General features: G+C 40.7%; 1 protein-coding gene across 1 annotated transcript in view; it reads right to left on the bottom strand.

Annotated features, from left to right (window-relative positions):
* Positions 1-5652: 5652 nt before the first annotated feature.
* Positions 5653-19654, bottom strand: part of plcd4a (phospholipase C, delta 4a) — a 45763-nt gene continuing 31761 nt past the window's right edge. The window contains exons 10-16 of the mRNA XM_036562052.1: positions 18563-18721; positions 12007-12163; positions 9762-9878; positions 7542-7720; positions 6494-6626; positions 6103-6252; positions 5653-5834 (exon numbers count right to left, since the gene is read on the bottom strand). Of these exons, the coding sequence (XP_036417945.1) occupies positions 5743-5834; positions 6103-6252; positions 6494-6626; positions 7542-7720; positions 9762-9878; positions 12007-12163; positions 18563-18721 (987 nt within the window). The 3' untranslated portion in view covers positions 5653-5742. The remainder of the gene's footprint in view (positions 5835-6102; positions 6253-6493; positions 6627-7541; positions 7721-9761; positions 9879-12006; positions 12164-18562; positions 18722-19654) is intronic.

Here is a 19654-nt window from a genome sequence, read left to right as displayed (position 1 = left end):
TTTAGTAAGTCATATAATAATGAGGACGTTTTCCATAATTATGACCCTGTATCTCATAATTACTTAATATCTTATCTTAATAACAATATATCATTATCATAATTATAAGATTCTAAGTCAATTTTCATATACTAAGTCATAATCATGAGATATTAATTCATAATTATGAGATAGTAAGTCATAATTGTCAATTATGAGATAAGTCAAAATGAGATAGTAAGTCATTAATTATGAAAAAGTATCAGTTATAAGTCATTATTATAAGATGCTAATTCATAATTATGATATGATTGTAAGTTATAACTATGACATAGCAAGTCATAATGAGATGCTAAGTCATAAGTATGATATAGTAAGTCATTACAATGAGATGCTAAGTCATAAGTATGATATAGTAAATCATTATGAGATGCTAAGTCATAAGTATGATATAGTAAATCATTATAATGAGATGCTAAGTCATAAGTATGATATAGTGTCATTATGAGATACTAAGTCATATGTGAGATAGTAAGTCATTATAAGGATATGCTAAGTCATAATTATGAGATAGTAAGTCATTATAAAGAGATACTAAGTCATTATAAAGAGATACTAAGTCATAATTATGAGATAGTAAGTCATTATAATGAGATGCTAAGTCATAATTATGAGATAGTGAGTCATTATGAGGTAATAAATCATAATTATGAGATAGTAAGTCATTATTATTAGACGCTAAGTCATAATTATGAAGTCATCATTATGAGATGCTAAGACATAATTATGAGATAGATGCTGTCATAAAGTATTAAAGCTCTTTTATTATCTTACACTGTACCAAAGCTGGTGGCCTGGCTCAGATCAACACTGCAGATCAAAGGAAATCAGAAGAAATTACTCAAAATCATCTTTATTCCAGCAGGACGTGGCAAATATATGAATAAACATCTCTCACAATACAAACAACTTACATTCGTACAACAGCAGACGAGAGCAGCGGTACAAAAAGCGTCTGAAGGCCCGAGTCGCGCAATAAGAACTGGTCTATAATAAACTACAATAAAAGCACAGAGTATAAAAATAATACTATTAACCAGCAGCACAAATACAAAATTACAGCAGGTCATGCAGCTCAGAGCAGAGAACCTTTACAGAACATTTCAAAAACCCTGACAGAAATGCGGTGAGTGTGAAATCTTACATTGAGACCAATGAGCAGCACTATACAGCCCTGTAACAGCTCTAAATAAATAAATAAATACATAAATAAATAAATAAATAAATAGCTGCAGACCCTGGTGAGGGGTGGGGGGGGGGTATAGCTGTAGTCTGTGGTTGGGACACTTTAAATTTTCACCGTGTCTCCTCCAGTGTCTGTAACCGAGCCCGTCCTCACAGGCCGCTGCTGGTCGTGGTGACTGTGTAATGGACCCCGTTCGTCTGCCTTCAAGCCCCCATTACGGCTCCCGTCTGGACTAAACGAGGCACCGTAAATGCCTCTCGTTTAGATTAGTGTCAATTAGTGCAGCTTTACTTCAGCGACGGTCCTTCAAAGCTCTGTGTCTCTTTCCTGTAGTGCTCATACAGCTACGCTCCTTAAAAACCTCAAGGGTTCTTTAGTAAAGTGAAGGGTTCTATACAGAGCCAAGAACACTCAAAGAACTCTCTGCATTATTAAAGTGTTCTTTGCATCGTGAAATGTTTCCTCAGATTGATGGAGAACGTGTTGTAGATGGTTCGATATAGAACCCTTTTTGAAAAGGGTTCTATATAGCACCAAAACGGGTTCCGCTATTCTTAGAAGCCAAAGAACCTTTTTTGGTATTATATAGAACCCTTTTTGCTAAGACTGTACGGTTCTTTATAGAAGCTTTTTGAAAATGGTTCTATATAGTGCCAAAAAGGGTTCTACTGTTACAAAGAACTCTCTGCATGATTAAAGAGTTCTTTGCATCGTGAAAGGGTTCCTCAGATTGATGGAGAATGTGTTGTAGATGGTTCTATATAGAACCCTTTTTCAAAAGGGTTTGATGTAGCACCATTAAGGTTCCACTATTGTTACAAGCCAAACAACTCTTTTGGTACTATATAGAACCCTTTTTGCTAAGAGCATGTGGTTCCTTATAGAAGCTTTTTGAAAATGGTTCTGTATAGTGTCAAAAAGGGTTCTACTGTTACAATGTCAAGGTTATAACAACAGAAGAACCCTTTTGGTGCTGTGTAGAACCACATACAACACATTCTCCACCAATCTGAAGAACCGTTTCACCAAGCAATGAACCATTTAATCATGCAAATGGTTCTTTGAATGTTCATGGTTCTATACAGAACCACTGTCTATTAAAGAACCACTGGAGAACCATCTTTTCTAAGAATGTACAAGACACCTACATACACCCTTCATTACAACTGACATAAACCTACATAAACATTTACTCCAGTTTATTCAAACAGGCGTAATTTGTCATAAAGGTTGAATTCGCCAACTTTGATGTCAAGGTAGTAAAACATCTGTCAGTGATATTGATTTTCTGAGGTTCTCTTGATGTTCTAGGGTGCTTGTTTAAGAGTTTGCATTTTTATATTTTATTTATTTGTTTTCAAAACCTTCAGTAGCTGTGCACCGTTTACACTATCGAGCCAAATCGCTTCCTTCACCAGCTGCTGGCCTCTTTGGGGGCGCGTCGCTAAATCACACGCCGGCTGAGGCGCAAAGAGGGAAAGTGTGTGCAGAGTCACAGGCCAGTTCTGAGCCCCAAAGCAGCCGAATATCATTTTTAAACTTAAATAATCGAATCTTCCAGTGTTAAATCTCAGCGCCCGACTGTGGGTGGAACACAGCCAGTCACCGCAACACAGATCAACACTCTGACTGGCCTCCACTCACTCACTTGCACACAGATCGACCAGAACGAGAGAGCAGAGAAGTGATGTGTCTCAGTGGTTTGATTACTGCACATTATGACGTGTTCTGTTCGATGTAAATGAGCAAATTCAATTTTAAATAAAGGCGAATCATTCTGCATGTCACATATTCTCTGTATAAAACACCTTAAAACAACTTCCCGCATCCCTGACCGTGTTTTTCTTTCATTTGAAGTCGACTTGTGGCATTATTAAGGGGTTAAGTACCAAAAAAAGGCTAAATTTATTCTTCACGACCATCTTCCATCCTCTCTTTAACACTTATGATTAGGTTGAACGATTAATCGTTGCAGTATTGAAATCGCTATTTTAAAAGGGGCATTTTTCAATGTTTCAAATATGTCTTCAGTTTAAAGTGGGGAAGTAAAACAGAGCTAGTGAGCTGGGAAAAGTGGATACGCTGGCAAAAAAGGAGCATAATTCACAAAAAAGAATCACATCTAAATTGGAACCACAATATTGGTCAGACAAATCCAAATTAGATATTATCTCCAAATATTTGAGCCCTATGTATGATTACACAGGCTGTTTTTTGTTAATAAAGCAATGAACCGCGAGAGGCCGCGCGTTACTGTGATTTTACCACAGGGAACGGTGTTCTTAGGCACGACGTGAAGTGATAAAATCACTGTAACGCACGGCCTCGAGTGGTTGTTGCTATATGAAAACGGCAGCCAACATAAAATATGATAAAACACACATTTTTTCAGAAAATTATTTAACAACATAAACAAGTATTCTGCCAAGAAATGTAGTTCCTTTAGTGTGTGGTATCATTGCCAAATAGCCGTCACTATTTACTGCAGTCTCTTCATGAACTTTTTAACTTTTTGTCGTATAACAGTGAAGATATGATAACACAGCACTGTTTAATGCAGAGCTTTCGCTTTATAAGTACTTTTTAGTTACTAAATCACCACCGAGAGTCTTATTTAGCACCAATCCAGCGGCGCCCTCTTCTCACACTGGGGCTGAATGTCAAATGCCTTCCTGCTCCCTACATAGTGCACTATGTAGGAGTTTAAATACTGGATCCTGCAGCCCAACAGAGCAAAACACAGCTAAGAAACAGTCATTTGGGATTCAGACACATCCACACTCGATACATGATGCACTGTTTGGCTGTAGAGGCTAGAATTTCTAAACTTTCATAGCTAGAACACTACTTAGGGAGTACAGAGCCGTTTGGGATTCAGCCTGGGTTTGATGCGACTTCTGAGTAAAACACGAACATTTGAAGTGTGTAAGATATTCAAGTGACATTTTTTAGTGTTTTATATTGATGTTTTTCAGTGAATCGTATCGTGAGTACTTTAATTCAAGTCTGTGATATTAATGATGGAGCTGTTTAGGCTGTTGGCTCTTTTAGCCTGTTAGTTATCTGACTAGCCTGGTTCTAGTTAAGAAAATAAGTTGTCAGCCCGTCAGTTTAAACAGAACCGGGTTTTTACTTCATCAATATTAGTGGTGCTCCATACGAGCAGCATTAGAGTCAAAGATTATTCAATTATCAGCACAGAGTTTTTCACGCCGTGGCTCAGCAATACAGAGTTCAGTTGCTGTAAAGTGGTCGATGTGTGTATATCGTGTATTTTACAAATGAACGTGGCTCAGCCAATCAGATTTTAGGACCAGAACTATCAGTCTTTTAATCTGCCTTTCAGACTGATTATGCAGTTTTATGCAAAGTTTGAACATTTCAGGTCACGTGACAAGTTTTTTTGATTTTCTACGTGAAAATAAGTGAACACGTCGTCTACAGAGAACACACTTAAATATGGCAATTATTCAGCAAATTTTAGCATGCAGTTTCTATTTATTTGCTGAGTTTAACATATTGGAAAAAAAAGCTAAAATATAGGTGCTATAACTTTTTCACAGGCCATGTTTTATGCTTTATTGTTGTTTCCAATACGATAAACTCAAATAAACAGTAATTGTGCATTAAAACGTGCAGATATGTGTTCTCTGTAGAACTTATTTTCACTTAGAAAATCAACAAAATGTACAATTTACGTACGACTGTATGTAAATGAGCTCTGTTCTGATTGGCTTTCCTGTATTATGTCTCATTCTGCAACACTCCTTACAACTTCAGTGTGAATGGGCGGAGCTTACCTGCTGCAAGCTGAATAAATAAAATAAATAATCTTATCGTATGTAAATGTGTCGGTATGTAAATGCGTTTGTGACATCACAAAAACAATGAACTCAAAGCAGCTGTTTTTGCAGCCTAGTTAAACAGAATGTGTGGACGTTTTGAAACTTGTACAGTGTTTTTTGGACCCTAATGGGGGAAATCTGGTTCTCCATGATATGTGCCCTCACTGATAAGCATTCATCTAGGTCCTTATGCCTGTTTGGCTGGGATGCAGCACCACCTGCACTTTGTTTGGAGAGTTGCACATTACGTGTAGGCAAAAAGTCATGTGACCAATAGTAAGTCGGTGGCATGCAACATAAAACCAGAAAGCAAAAAAAGCCCTATAAGTCTGAATTCTTTACCTATAGTAGAAGCAAAGCTAAGACAACACATTGGACACTGAAGGACGTTAGACATTAAACCCCTTTTGTCACACAAGCATTAGTCTAATAGGTTTAAAAAATATTTGGCGCACTATTTCTTGTTCTATCGATTATGTTACCTCTATAGAAGGCCGGTTATATTCAACTCCCAGACAGGCTTTAACTGAAAATGAACCTATTTCTGGTTATTCTACACCATATACCATCGGCAACGCGTGGTCAGTATGATGGTGGTGACTTGGGAAGACCTGGAACTGTCTGTGAAAGCCCTTTGTGTCTCTGTAACGCCATTTCCGCAGTGAGCAGGTGTTAAGTTCCCTCTTTGATCCTGATATGAACAAAGAGAGAGGATGGCGGGATGCTGGTGCCGTCTTTCGACAGGAGGTGGATGTGCCGATATCCTGGAACAGAGAAAAACAGAGAAAAATGTTGTGAGGGGTGATGATACATATATTTTCGATACGTTTTTGCGCTCTGGGGTCAAGATTTGGTTCGATTTTTGATATTTAATGGGTTAAACACAAACGTTCTAAGCCGCTTTATCGTCCTGGGTGTAATCGCAGTTCCGGGACACGAGACTGTGGTTCGTTTGTATTGTATTGTTTCTGTCTCGGTTTCAGATTCGTTTACACCCCCAGCACAGACAGAAGCAGTGGAGCTCCTCAGTACCTTGCTGTATGCAGGAGAAAGGCAGTGTATACTGTCCTATGAAGTCGTTCTTGGATGTCTTGTCATGGTCCTCCACTACGAAGCGCACCAGGGTGAGTTCAGGAACGTGGATGGTGAACTTGAGAGTTTCGCGCCACACTGGGTTAAAGCCTGCGGGGGGGGGATGGGGGGGATTTTAGTACTGAAATTGCTTCAGATTTCATTGATACTGTTTGCTGAATCAAATCAAACCAATTCTACTTAGATACTTAATCTAGTTTACACTTATGTTGACTCTTTGAAGCATCTTTTACTGTGACTCCATAAATCCAAGTTCACTGGAATTCATTGAGAAAATCACTATTCAATTATGGAATGAAACATTTTTACCCAGCTTATCCGTTCAACTGACCATTGTTGTCGATGTGTCGGGTCTCCTGCTTGGCCTGATCCTTCATGACGCCGTGTATCTCCACCCGGACCAACGGGTCCACAATAGAGCCTTCCTTTTGGTTTATCTTCGGCAGCTGCTGACCACTGATCACCTGATATTAAAGACACACAATTACCGTCCTGTGCACATACACTGGATCTAGACGGCTCTCATGAGTGAAGCTTAAATAAGCTTCATAGAAAAGCACTGACCGATAGAAGGCTACTTTTCAGCATTTACAGAGAGATGTCCACGAAAGAAGACAGTCTTTCTAAACGGAAGGTGATCCAAGAGCTTTATATGGCAGAGAACCGTGATCTCTCACCACGAGATGTATGTCAGGTGGAGGTACACAAACATTCTCACAATCGCGTTTTGAAAGCAGCAAAAATAGTGCACTACTTTTCAAATGTAGACGAAAAGTAGTGCACTACTTCTTAAAAAGTAGCTAAAAATAGTGCACTACTTTTCAAAAAGTATCCAAAAAAATAGTGCACTACTTTTCAAAAAGTATCCAAAAAGTAGTGCACTACTTCTTAAAAAGTAGCTAAAAATAGTGCACTACTTTTCAAAAAGTATCCAAAAAGTAGTGCACTACTTCTGAAAAAGTAGCTAGAAATAGTGCAATAGCTAAAAAGTAGCCACTACTTTTTCCGGAAAAGTAGCTAAATTGTAGCTAGCTACTCATTTTTCAGTAGCTATCCCAACTCTGCTCTTGTGCAAGAGTTTGATGGAAATAAGCTGCCTGGCAGCCAAAATCGGCAATTTTTTTTTACACATTTTCATTTTATCGTTTGCAATTTGCATGAAAAATCAATGGAAACTATATTGCATTGTCTTTCCTCCTCCAAGCTGAGCTGCACCAGAGTGTCCTACTTTACAAAGCCTTTGGGTCTGAGGGGTTTATACAGTAGGGCAAACGCAGAGCCCAGATAAAAATCTGATCATGACGTTTTGTGAATTGAAAGGTGTAAAATCCAGGCTGTGAAAGTCGCACAGTAGCCTGTAGAGTCCTCGGTGCTGTTACCTCCACTGCGAGTTTCACAGGCCTGTATCCGTCTCGGAGCTCGGGATGATCAGGATCGTACTGTTTCTCCATGCTGCGCATGAACGCCGGCTTCAGCACGTAACCGCAGCGACCGTTCTGACTGAAGAGGCCGTCGTTCAGGTCCATTTCTGTGCCGGCCGTCTGGACGTTCAGAGCAACTGGAGCAGAGAAGACAGAGATTCATTCATTACTGCTGTCCTATGCAGTACTGAGATCACAACAGTGCTGTGATGCTCCAAACAAATCACATCATTTTAAATCTTCTAAATTAGTTTCTCTGGGTGTTCAATACATTCGCATGGACAGACACATGTAAACAGTATGTTTGGACAACATTTAATCAACATTTCACTGATATGCAGTCAAAATATGTAGCAACATATGCACAGTATGGTGTTTTGTTGGTTCCGAGCACCGAGGCCCAATCCCATTTCTTATGTTTACCCCTACCCCTTGTTTTCGTGGGTCACCTTGCAACTTCTAACTGAGTTACAGTGTAGTGGTTGAAATCTTCCCTCTGAAATGGGACCCTCAAATAAAAAGAGCATCACTTCATTAACAGCTACCAGCGCTGCTCTGTAGGCGACCCTGCCAGTCTGCAGTGACAGCAGAGGAGGGTAAAGTTCAGCTCCTCACTGCTGGGCTTTAGTTACATTTAGGGCATCATATGCCTTCAAAGAGGGGGGCAATTATTTATTATCACCCACCCCTAATTCTTCAGTGATATGAGGCTGCAGCCTCTTCTTCAAATTTTCCTTGAGGCACCAGAATGTAATTGCTCCACCATTTAAGGTGGAACAGGAAATTTAGCTAGCTAGCTACCGAGACTACTAGCAATTGTTTATGCTTGTTATGAAGAAAAGAACCATAATACATTTAAACGACATTAAACTAAGATAAAACAATGGTTATCATAATTTTTAACAGAGGAAATTCTCACATTTGTGGGTTTCTTTGGTCTCTGGTGCAGGAATCTGGCCAGTTTTTCTGTTTTTCTCATAACTCTCTGTTTGGAGTCTCTGAAAAACCTCCGTTTGGAGGGTCATGTAGCCCCAACACTTCGCCCTACCCCTCTATCTCAACAAGAATCAGGACACCCTACACTTAGAATGCACAAAATGGAGGGGAAGGGCTAAGTGGTAGGGGCGAGGGGTGAAATGAGATAGGGCCTAAATCAGTTTCATGATAATTTTGGGCCGCCAGAACTGCTTCTGCTACAGTGAAGATACTGTCTGCAATAAAACATTTCTGATTTGGTAGATTTATTTATGTAAATAAAGCCTTTACGGTTAATGGCAAGGTCAGTGATTTTTAAGTCAGAACACATCATATCTGGTGTAATTCTCCTCACATTCTGGCAGCCGTCAAAAAAGTTATAAGCTAAAAAGTAAAAATTCAGTCTCTTTGGCGCCTCAAATGAGAGAAAATTAAACAAGCACATGGGGGTGGGGGTGCTGTGAGAGGAGGGGGAGGGACTGTGGGTGTTTAAGGGGTCGTAGTACCACATCACCTAATATCTGTATGACCATGAATAAACGGCGAACTGTGTGACATTAATAACGAAATGGCTCCCGTGTGGTGCAACCATCATCAGGAGATCATGAGCTCAATCCCTGGTGATGCTACTGCCATTCGGTGGCCGGGAGTCCAAGACGGCACAGTTGGCCTCGCTTTCTCTGGGTGGGTAGGATGACCATCACTCAGTGTGATGCTAGTCATCACATGTAAGCTGACGTAACAGAACTGGTGGTTAGTGTTCTCCTCTGAGCGTGTTCGACTGTCCAATGCCGTTGTGTTAGCGGCAGGTCGAAAAGATGCAGTGGTGCTTCACAGGTCTCGGAGGAAGCCTGTGCTAGCTTTCGCCCTCCTAGCGCTGGTGGTATTGTGTGATTGGGTAAGTCCTAACTAGTGGCTGGAACTGGAAACAACTAAATTGGGAAGAACTTTGGAAGAAATTCCAAAAAATTAAGTGAAAAAGAAAAGCTAATGTCCCTGTAAAGGGAGGAAGGTAGTATGGCCAAGGATTACTGGCACGGGCAAAAATAAACAAAAACAAGGAAACAAACACAAATGGTGATGTTCAACCAATCAGACCAAGCCTGCCTGTCAATGACGCTGTCTATCAAGCCTTGTTCACATGCTGAAGTCCACCAAACAAGGTCGGTGTGAAAGCGCCCTGAGTCACTGCTAGAGACTTACCAATTTGGCACCCTGCGTTCCACATCTCCTGTGGGTTAAAGTTGGAGGAGTCGGTTCTAAAGCCGTTGGGATAAACTCGGGTCAGCTGCCGGGCGTTATGATGCACAAACTCTGCTCCTATCCAACAGAGAGAAAAGGAGACGACTGTAAATGGTAGGAATATCGACTATAGCAGGGTTTTATACTGCACTGTATCATTACAACTGGCAACTGTTTCATCAGGAGATGGAAAAACTTACTTTTAACCACATAACTTGAACTGAACCGCTGACAACACTGACTCAAACATATGATTTAGTGATCGTTCTACTTTATTCGGGCTGGTCATTAATTTGTGGGATTTCTCTTGATGTGTGCTGGTCCCGCTCCCGCCCGCTACCGCACAACGCACCGAAAAGCCTTTTACTACTAGGCTTCCATTTTTGTTGCTGCATCAAATGGTTGCCTTTTCTTTCTCTCGTCCACTGAGTGAGGAACAGCGAGCTAAATATCTGACTTAACTTTAAAATATGATTCAGCCTTTCCAACGTTAGCTAGAGCGCAATATAGCTCAAGAGAAAAACTGTTTGAATATGTCATATTGTAGCCTCTTATGCTCCTTGGAACCACTGGTTGTTCCAAAACGCACTTCATCATATTCTTCATAACTTTCATATTTCATAAGCTACATTCTAAAAGTGGGGGTCATATGAGAGCTGTAACTGTCTTCTTTCCAGTCAAATAGATGGGTGATGTAATTTTAAACCCTTATAATAAAAGAAGCTGAACTCACAATTTTTTTTTCTACTGAAAGTCGACTCATTTTTCCACAAATCTGGGCTATAAACTATAAACAGATGGCGTCTCTTCAGTGATCTGCTCTGTAAACATTATTTTTATAAAATAAAACAGAGCGTCTAAGATTTTTGACTTTAAGCAGTAAATTGTAAGAATATAGCAATATGTGTCATAAAACACGTTAATTTGAAAAAAAAAAAAAGAATAAAATAAAAATTTTTATTTATTTCATGCAGTTACTGAATAATTTGCCTTACGATTTGGTCATGTAAATTCAGATGGACAAACCAAAATATACCCTGGAGAGTAAGAGGTTAATTGTATTACATATGTACACTGTTTTAAGGCAGGTCTTAACAGTCAGTGTGCCCTTTAAGTTACAGGAGCAGTTTGGACCTGACCAGTTAAAGGTTAACAAAAATGTTCTTCTTGCGTTCTATCTTAGGATTTCAGTCACGTGACTTTTCTGTTGTGGCCGCCATATTTGGGACCAAATTTCTGGCTTAGCTGTTCCGCATGAACGTAACTGGAGGTGAAAGATGGCTAAAATTACTCTCCTTACTTTAGAAGAGGAAAACGTGACCTCAACAAAGTTGATAAAATAGTCTGTGATCCTTATACAGTTTCCCCCTGAACTCCTGGTCCCACTTAAACTGGCGGAAAGTCACCAAATTTGTGTTTTCCTGACATTTATATTGATCTCATACTCAGCCCCTCTCCCTGTTCTGGAGAGTCTCTCACAGCATTTAAAAGCACAGAAGCCCACTGGCTCTTCACGTCAGGGTGGGTAAAGGACCCCATGGTACTGCACAAAGACGAGAAACACTGCTTTACTTTAGCTGATGTTAACAGAGAGAGATAAACAGTCGCCCCCTAGTGGAGCTGCAGACCGCCGGTATAACTTTACTCTCTGTTTCTGATTTAAATGACGTCTGAATGGAGAAACATAAGCGTTAAATATCAGACTGAATGTCGTGGGTCGGAAAACGACGTCGTGTTTCGACAGACGTGATTCTGTAAGTTTGCTGGTGCAGTTAGTTCAGAGTTCAGCTCCAGTCCTGAAACCCCTGCACTGCATAACTGTGGTTTCCTGGTTAAAATTCCTGATATTATTAGCTAATTAATCCCTTCTTGAGCTGAACGAGGTGAGAACAGCAGAGAGGAACACTAAACTATACAGTGCAGCGGCTCCAAGCCTGGAGTGAAGACTGAATTAAAGGTTTGTGTGTCTCTCGTCGTTTCGCAGGTGAATCATTCACAAAGCACAGCTGATTGAAGGCGTCATGCAGCACAGCCACTCCCTGATTCAGTCCTCAAAACGGCAGCGACTATACAGTGCGACGTCATGTGAAACGCAAGAATACGCAGGTCACTCTAGGTTTTGTGGGACGTTTCACAAATCAGAAACGATGTTTTATGCATGCTGTGATGGATGGGATGAAACTTTGGATGAACTGAGGTGTTTTACCTGCGTCCTTCATGTGCTTCTTGGCTTTGGACTCAGTGAAGGAGGAAATCTCGTAGAACTTGGAGTGGACGCTCGAGTGCTTGAAGCTGTTGAAGCGGACACTCTTGCAGTACACCACGCAGTCCGACAGCTCTTTAGACAAACGCTGCTTCGATTTCTGAGCACAGACACAGTTTGGATGTTAGTAGTAGTAATAGAACAAGAACAGATTAGAGATAGTTATATTAGTTAACAGTGACCATTTTATCAGAAACCCCTCCCTCCACCAGCTGCCCCTCGCGGCTGGCACTTCATTAACAGACAGTCTCTGACAACTTAGTCACTCTTGGCTGGATATTTTTCGGGTGGAGCTTCATTCTCAACCTAGCAGTGACACTGATGTGGACAGGTGTTTAATAAAGTGGCCAGTTAGTGGAAGCACATAGTAGGTGTTTCTAATAAAGTGGCCAGATAGTTGAAGCACAAAGTAGGTGTTTCCAATAAAATGGCCAGTGAGTGGAAGCACAAGGTGGGTGTTTCTAATAAAGTGACCAGTTAGTAGATGCACAAGGTGGGTGTTTCTGATAAAGTGGCCAGTTAGTAGAAGCACAAGGTGGGTGTTTCTAATAAAGTGGCCAGTTAGTGGAAGTACAAGGTGGGTGTTTCTGATAAAGTGGCCAGTTAGTGGATGCACAAGGTGGGTGTTTCTAATAAAGTGGCCAGTTAGTGGAAGTACAAGGTGGGTGTTTCTAATAAAGTGGCCAGTGAGTGGAAGTACAAGGTGGGTGTTTCTAATAAAGTGGCCAGTTAGTGGAAGTACAAGGTGGGTGTTTCTGATAAAGTGACCAGTTAGTAGAAGCACATGGTGGGTGTTTCTAACGAAGTGGCCAGTTAGTGGATGCACAAGGTGGGTGTTTCTAATAAAGTGGCCAGTTACTGAAAGTACAAGGTGGGTGTTTCTAATAAAGTGGCCAGTTAGTGGAAGTACAAGGTGGGTGTTTCTAATAAAGTGGCCAGTTAGTAGAAGTACAAGGTGGGTGTTTCTAATAAAGTGGCCAGTTAGTGGAAGTACAAGGTGGGTGTTTCTAATAAAGTGGCCAGTTAGTAGAAGCACAAGGTGGGTGTTTCTAATAAAGTGGCCAGTTAGTGGAAGTACAAGGTGGGTGTTTCTAATAAAGTGGCCAGTTAGTGGAAGTACAAGGTGGGTGTTTCTAATAAAGTGGCCAGTTAGTGGAAGTACAAGGTGGGTGTTTCTAATAAAGTGGCCAGTAGAAGTACAAGGTGGGTGTTTCTTAAAAAGTGGACAGTGAGTATGAACGAATGAGTTAGTGGTGCCTGATTCGCCTTTCAGCTCTTATTGTGACATAAACCACTTTGAGTGGCATTTACTGTTGATGACATGAAATAAATTGCTGTTATAGTGATATCAGTAGCTGTAATCAGTCCAACTGTGCCAGCAGGCACACTCCAGTGGGTCACTCATCCACACACACAGAGGCGTGTGTCCAGCGAAGCTTTACGGTCAGAGGCTCAGAGCCAGATAGATTAGCGATGCTGCTCTCCACTACACAGCTGCTCTAAAGGAAAACTGATCTCACTCTGTGCTCAAACTGCAGCCAGATAAACAGCTATCAAACAAGCGCACACACACAAACATCCCAGCGGACAGGCTTCCATCAAACCCACATTATGCAGAGCGACAGGGACTCCACCTGGCACCGAGACGCACGCACACCCCACCTGCTGGGTTTACCTGACAGACCTGCCATGCAACATGACACTCTACCTGCCACAACACAAATATAGTCATTTTATTTACTATCCAAAACCACCAGTGAACCAACACGAGTCTTCTGAGTTTATATGGAATGTTGATGATGGAAAATAGTGGAAAGTCTGAAATAATAAGTTTTATTGGGGACTATTTTGCCTCAGAACACCCTGCCTAGTATGTATCCCTCCTCCATGAATGGAGTTTAAGGCCGAAATCTTCTCAAAACTATCCTAAAACAGTGTCTCAGTCATCAGGCAGTGAATTCATAACCATTTCATGTAGTAACTTTCTGTGAGGGAGCTTTTAGAGGTCTGGTTCTTATCACCACCACTGTGACCAATTCTGACTCAGAATCAGGCTTTCAGTGTACTTCTTCTTGCATCAGCTTCAGTGTTAGGAATGGTCACAAAATTGCTGGATGAAAAGGTAAAGGAACCCCCGCACCAACCCCCCCAATCTTTGGAGTGTGGGAGGAAACCAGAGCACCCAGAGGAAACTCCACCCAGAAAGGATCCTGGTTGCCCAGCCAGGGAATCGAACCCAGGCCAATATTTCCACTTCACTTTGCAGTGGTCAGATTTAGGAAATACTATCATAAACTGAACTAAATACTAAATTAAACAGGACTAATTATGCTCTCTTTTAATCAAGCATGCCTGTTTTTGTACTGACGATATTCACAAGAAGCTCAGGAAAGCATACTGTGACATCATGATAACACTAGTTGTTGCCATATTGCCCAGACCTAGGTGACATAATGACATGAATTCATAATAGATGGCCAATTAGTGGAAGCACAAGCTGGGTGTTTCTAATAAAGTGGCCAGTTAGTGGAAGCACAAGGCAGGTGTTTCTAATAAAGTGGCCAGTTAGTGGAAGCACAAGGTAGGTGTTTCTGATAAAGTGGCCAATTATTAGAAGCTCAAGGTGGGTGTTTCCAGTATATTGGCCAGTGAGTGGAAGTACAAGGTGGGTGTTTCTAATAAAGTGGCCAGTTAGTGGAAGCACAAGGTGGGTGTTTCCAGTAAATTGGCCACTGAGTGGAAGTACAAGGTGGGTGTTTCTAATAAAGTGGCCAGTTAGTGGAAGTACAAGGTAGGTGTTTCTAATAAAGTGGCCAGTGAGTGAAAGCACAAGGTGGGTGTTTCTAATAAAGTGGCCAGCTAGTGGAAGCACAAGGTGGGTGTTTCTAATAAAGTGGCCATTATTGCCATATTGCCCAGCCCCAGGTGTCATAATGACACAAATTCATAACAGATAGATGTTTTTTATGACGGGCGAATGGCATCACCTTATTTCCTCCCTCAAATCGAAACCATTAATTCAAAGAAACGGCAGTGATGCAAAGTGAAGCTTACGCTGCAGTTTTTTTCTGGATGGTGTGAACCAGACAAGGCAGGCAGTAAAAAAGGGGAAGATACATGATCTCTGACTGCAATTACCCAGAGTTCAAACGACCAAGTGTCCCAGTCCATCAAACTGCACCGCCGCGCACATACACACGCCTCTCACATCACAGAGAGGCCGAGCGAGGAAAGTGTGATGTTGCCTCTTCCTGATCTAATCTCTCTCTCTCTTTCTCTCATTTACTCTCTTCTTCTCACCCTGCCTGTCTTTCTTTCTCTGCCTCTCTTATCTACAGCTCAATCGCAATCTCTTGCTGTATCTCTTCCTTTCCCTCTCTCTCTCTCTCTCCCTCTCTCTCTCCCTCTCTCTCTCTCTCTCTCTCTCTCTCTCTCTCTCTCTCTCTCCTCTCTCTCTCTCTCTCTCTCTCTCTCTCTGTATACATAACACCGTGAGCATATCCCTCTCTCCTCTCGTCTTCTCGTGTGCGTCTGGTATCGGCCCCACACTCACCCCATCCATCTTTCATTACCCGTTAATCCGTCCGTTTCCACTGCCCGGCCCCGTCCCATCGGCTGTCGCGCATCAAAATATCATGTGGTGTTTCATTTTTCTTGAATTCCAGTTTTTCCTTGAAGTCCTCTTATGATGTTTGTGTGCCAAAAAAACAGTCATAATTCATTTTACATGACCTTTTTCCAACCACTCTTTGTCCCTTATGGTTAACAGGTTGGCTTTGTTTTGTTTTTAAGACTGCTAAACTATATGGCCCAAAGTATGTGGACACCTGACCGTCACACCTGTATGAGCTTGTTGGACATCTCATTCCAAAACCAGGGGCATCATCTGGAGCTTCCCTCCTTTGCAGCTCTTCCGGGAAGCTTTCCACAAGATTTTGGAGTGTGTTTGTGGGCATTTGTGTGGTCAGACACTGATGTGCGCTGTGGATAGGGCTGCCCACTGCACTGGGCAAGTGTGCTCACTGCCCCCTAGTGTGTGTGTTCACTAGTGTGTATGTGGGTGCTTCACTGCACAGATGGGTTAAATGCAGAGGTGAATTTCCCTGTTGTCACTGAAGTGCTGCTGTTTCTGGATACTTCCATTTCACAATAACAGCACTTACAGTTGTCTGGGGCAGATCTAGCAGGGCAGGATTTTCACAAACTGACTTAAAAGTCACTTAAAGTCACCAAAAGTTAAAGTCACTGAGCTCTTCAGGACGATCCGCTCTCCTGCCAGTCTGTGGATGTGCGCTTGATTTTATACACGTTAGCAATGGGTGTGGCTGAAACACCCGAGCTCAATAATTAGGAGGGATGTCCACATACTTTTGGCCAAATAGTGTATATGTAAAGGAGCTCTGTTCTGGTTGGCTGCCCTGTATTTGTGCCTCATCAAAAAAGCAGGCCAGGCTGAAATACTCCTTCTAATGTCAGTGTGGATGGGTGGGGCTAAAGTGCTATGGCTCAATAGGGGGATATATGTAAGTTCAAAATAGGCTGTATGTTTCCATGTACGGACTGGAAAATAAATGTTATGTTTTAAAACATGTTATGTTTACATACTACATTAGACTCTTTCATTTAAAAAAAAGTAGGGAAAATAAGATTTTCTATAATAAGAGTCCTTTAAGTGGTGAGCACACATGGCTGGCGGAACCGAATACGGCGGAGGAGTGTGAGTAACAGCGATGGAGGTTATGTAAGGATGATGTGACACACCACACATGAAATTCACACACAGAGGGATTCTGGTGACAGCCTAAAGGCACCTAAAGAGCTGGGCCACTTAAAGTGATACTCTGGATTTCCCATCTTACTCCAAATGTTGTGGATTAACCAAGATGTGTTTGGTGTCTGAAGTTTGCCTCTTCAGTTTTGCACTGGAGCTACGAGGCCAATGTTGCTAATAAGTCATTAAATAAGACTTAAATACTATTTAGACAGGATTAGTTTTCTATAGGGGTAATGTAATTTAACCACTGGACATCTGTAATGTTTATGACCGATTCTCACTGGACAATAAATCACTACATAAACTGAAAATGAACAAACATTCAGCTGCTCACAAATAGAAAACATAGCTAAATGTTTAGTTTGTTCATAATTTTGTCTACCTAGCTGTCCTTAGTACATGAAGTAGGTCATTAACATGGGAATTTACAGCCAACAGTCCACATTTTTGCATAAAATCAAAGTTTTTTTCATCTTATGCTTTTTAATGTTCCGAGTCGTGTGTACAAATATATATATATATATATATCAGTTTGATTTGTGTTACAGTTCGGTTTACAGCTTGGGATTAATATAACTTGGGGTTATTATTATGGATGGTTTTACAGCACAGGATTAATAAAACTTGTGTTTTTTTTCTACAGTTTGTTTTATAAAAGAAAACTAATATGACTTGTGGTTAATTTTACAGTTCTTTCTATAGCATGGGATTAATATAACCTGGGGTTATTATCACACTTGGGTTTATTGCTCAGGATTAATATATCCCAGGATCATTTGTATGGTTTGTTTTACAGCATGGGATTAACATAATTTGAGATTATTTCTACAGCTCACTTTATACCACAGGATTACTTTAAACTGGGGTTATTACTACAGTTTGTTTTATTGCATGAGATTAAACAGGGGTTATTATTACGGTTTATTGCATGGGATTAATATAAACTGGGGTTATTATTACAGTTTATAGCACAGAATTAATATAAACTGGGATTATTAATGTTTATTTGTTTAACTGCACTAGATTAATATAAATTGGGGTTATTATTATGGTTTGTTTTAGTGCGTGGGATTAAACTGGAGTTATTATTCCGATTTATTGCAAGGGATTAACATAAACTGGGGGTTGTTACAGTTTATTGCACGGGATTAATATAAACTGGGGGTTATTACGGTTTATTGCACGGGATTAATACAAACTGGGGGTTATTACGGTTTATTGCACGGGATTAATATAAACTGGCGCTATTATTATGGTTTGTTTTATTGCATGGGATTAATATAAACTGGGGCTTATTATGGTTTATTACACAGGATTAATATAAACTGGGGTTATTATTACAGTTTATTGTATGGGATTTATATAAACTGGGGTTATTATTAAGGGTTGTTTTATACCACAGGATTAATATAAACTGGGTTGTTATTACAGTTTGTTTCATTGCACGGGATTAATATAAACTCAGGTTATTTCTATGGTTCATTTTATGGATAAAAGCCACCAGAACCTTTAGTCTGTAGGGGCACGCAGTCCGAAAAAATCACTGACATGACGGATTTAGATGTGACTTAAATTACTGAGAAACAGTGATTATACAGTTACGTGTAAAACTAACCTGAATAGTACTTTATTTATGTGGTTACTGACCCTGTATTAAAATCTTTGGGCTAAAGTGTGGCTGAAAACGGTAATAACAGTCTGAATCACGAAGCCAGAAAGCTCCACCTTAGGTCTGCGGCGGACGATGTCGTTTTCTTCGTCTATTTCTGCAGGATCATCTTCATCGCTGACCTCCGCCGCCAATGAATCTTCCACAACCCCACTCAGACTCTCCTCCAGACCGCCAATCTTCTTCCCTTTCAGCAGGATTTTACCCTTCAGGTCCTGCACACATACAAGCACATAACCCCACCCCCCATTTTATATAAGCATATACAACCCTGTTTCCAAAAAGTTGGGATGCTGTGCAAAATGTAAATAAACCAAAACGCAATGATGGCCAAATCATTTTAACCCTATATTTAATTGAACATGCAAAGACAACATATCAACTATTGAAACTGAGAGATTTTTTTGGTTTTTGAAAAATATATACCCATTTTTTGGGGAGCTCTGTTTTTTTTTGTCAACAAGTTAATACTGTTTAATGTAGGTGGTATTAATATAATACATATTGCACAAACTTCTCACCCTGATATGAAAATGGGTTTAAAACTAAGTCTATTTGTTTCAGTCAGTTAATGTACTTATCTTCTACAGCTTTCTCAGTCATTTAGGCTGCGTTCACACAGCAGGTAAAGTGGCCCAAATCTATTATTTCTCACTGATTTTGTTGTTTGTCTGTTCACAATATCTTTTAAATGTGATCTGTATGCGACATCTGTCTTAACAGATCACGCTTAACTGACCCGCATGCACAGAAGAACAGAGCTTCACGGCTCATCCAGAGGTAAACAATCACGACCGCCAACGAACGCCAGTCGCTCCCGGAGGATCAGCTTCATCTTCACCAGCATCACAGGAGCCATCATGAAGCTTCACTGACTGACAGCTGGGCTCATCACCCAGAATGTATTCAGCTCACTGTAAAAATGGCGCGGTCACTTCTTTGGTTCGTGACCTCAGATTCTTTAAACTTTGCTTTCAGACTTTTAACTGTTCTTTGACGCTGCAGCCTCGTTCTCCTGCAGCCGCGTTCGGACATTTCTCTCTAAATCTCTTCAAACACGGAGGGTTTTGGATACATCTCTTCTTTTTTTTTAGTGCAGAAACATCAGCCTAAATGTTTATGAGTCTCAGCAGCACAAAATTAGCCGC

Source organism: Colossoma macropomum, unplaced genomic scaffold, assembly GCF_904425465.1.
Source record: "Colossoma macropomum unplaced genomic scaffold, Colossoma_macropomum, whole genome shotgun sequence".
NCBI lineage: Eukaryota > Metazoa > Chordata > Actinopteri > Characiformes > Serrasalmidae > Colossoma > Colossoma macropomum.
This window is presented reverse-complemented; position numbering and strand designations above follow the sequence as displayed.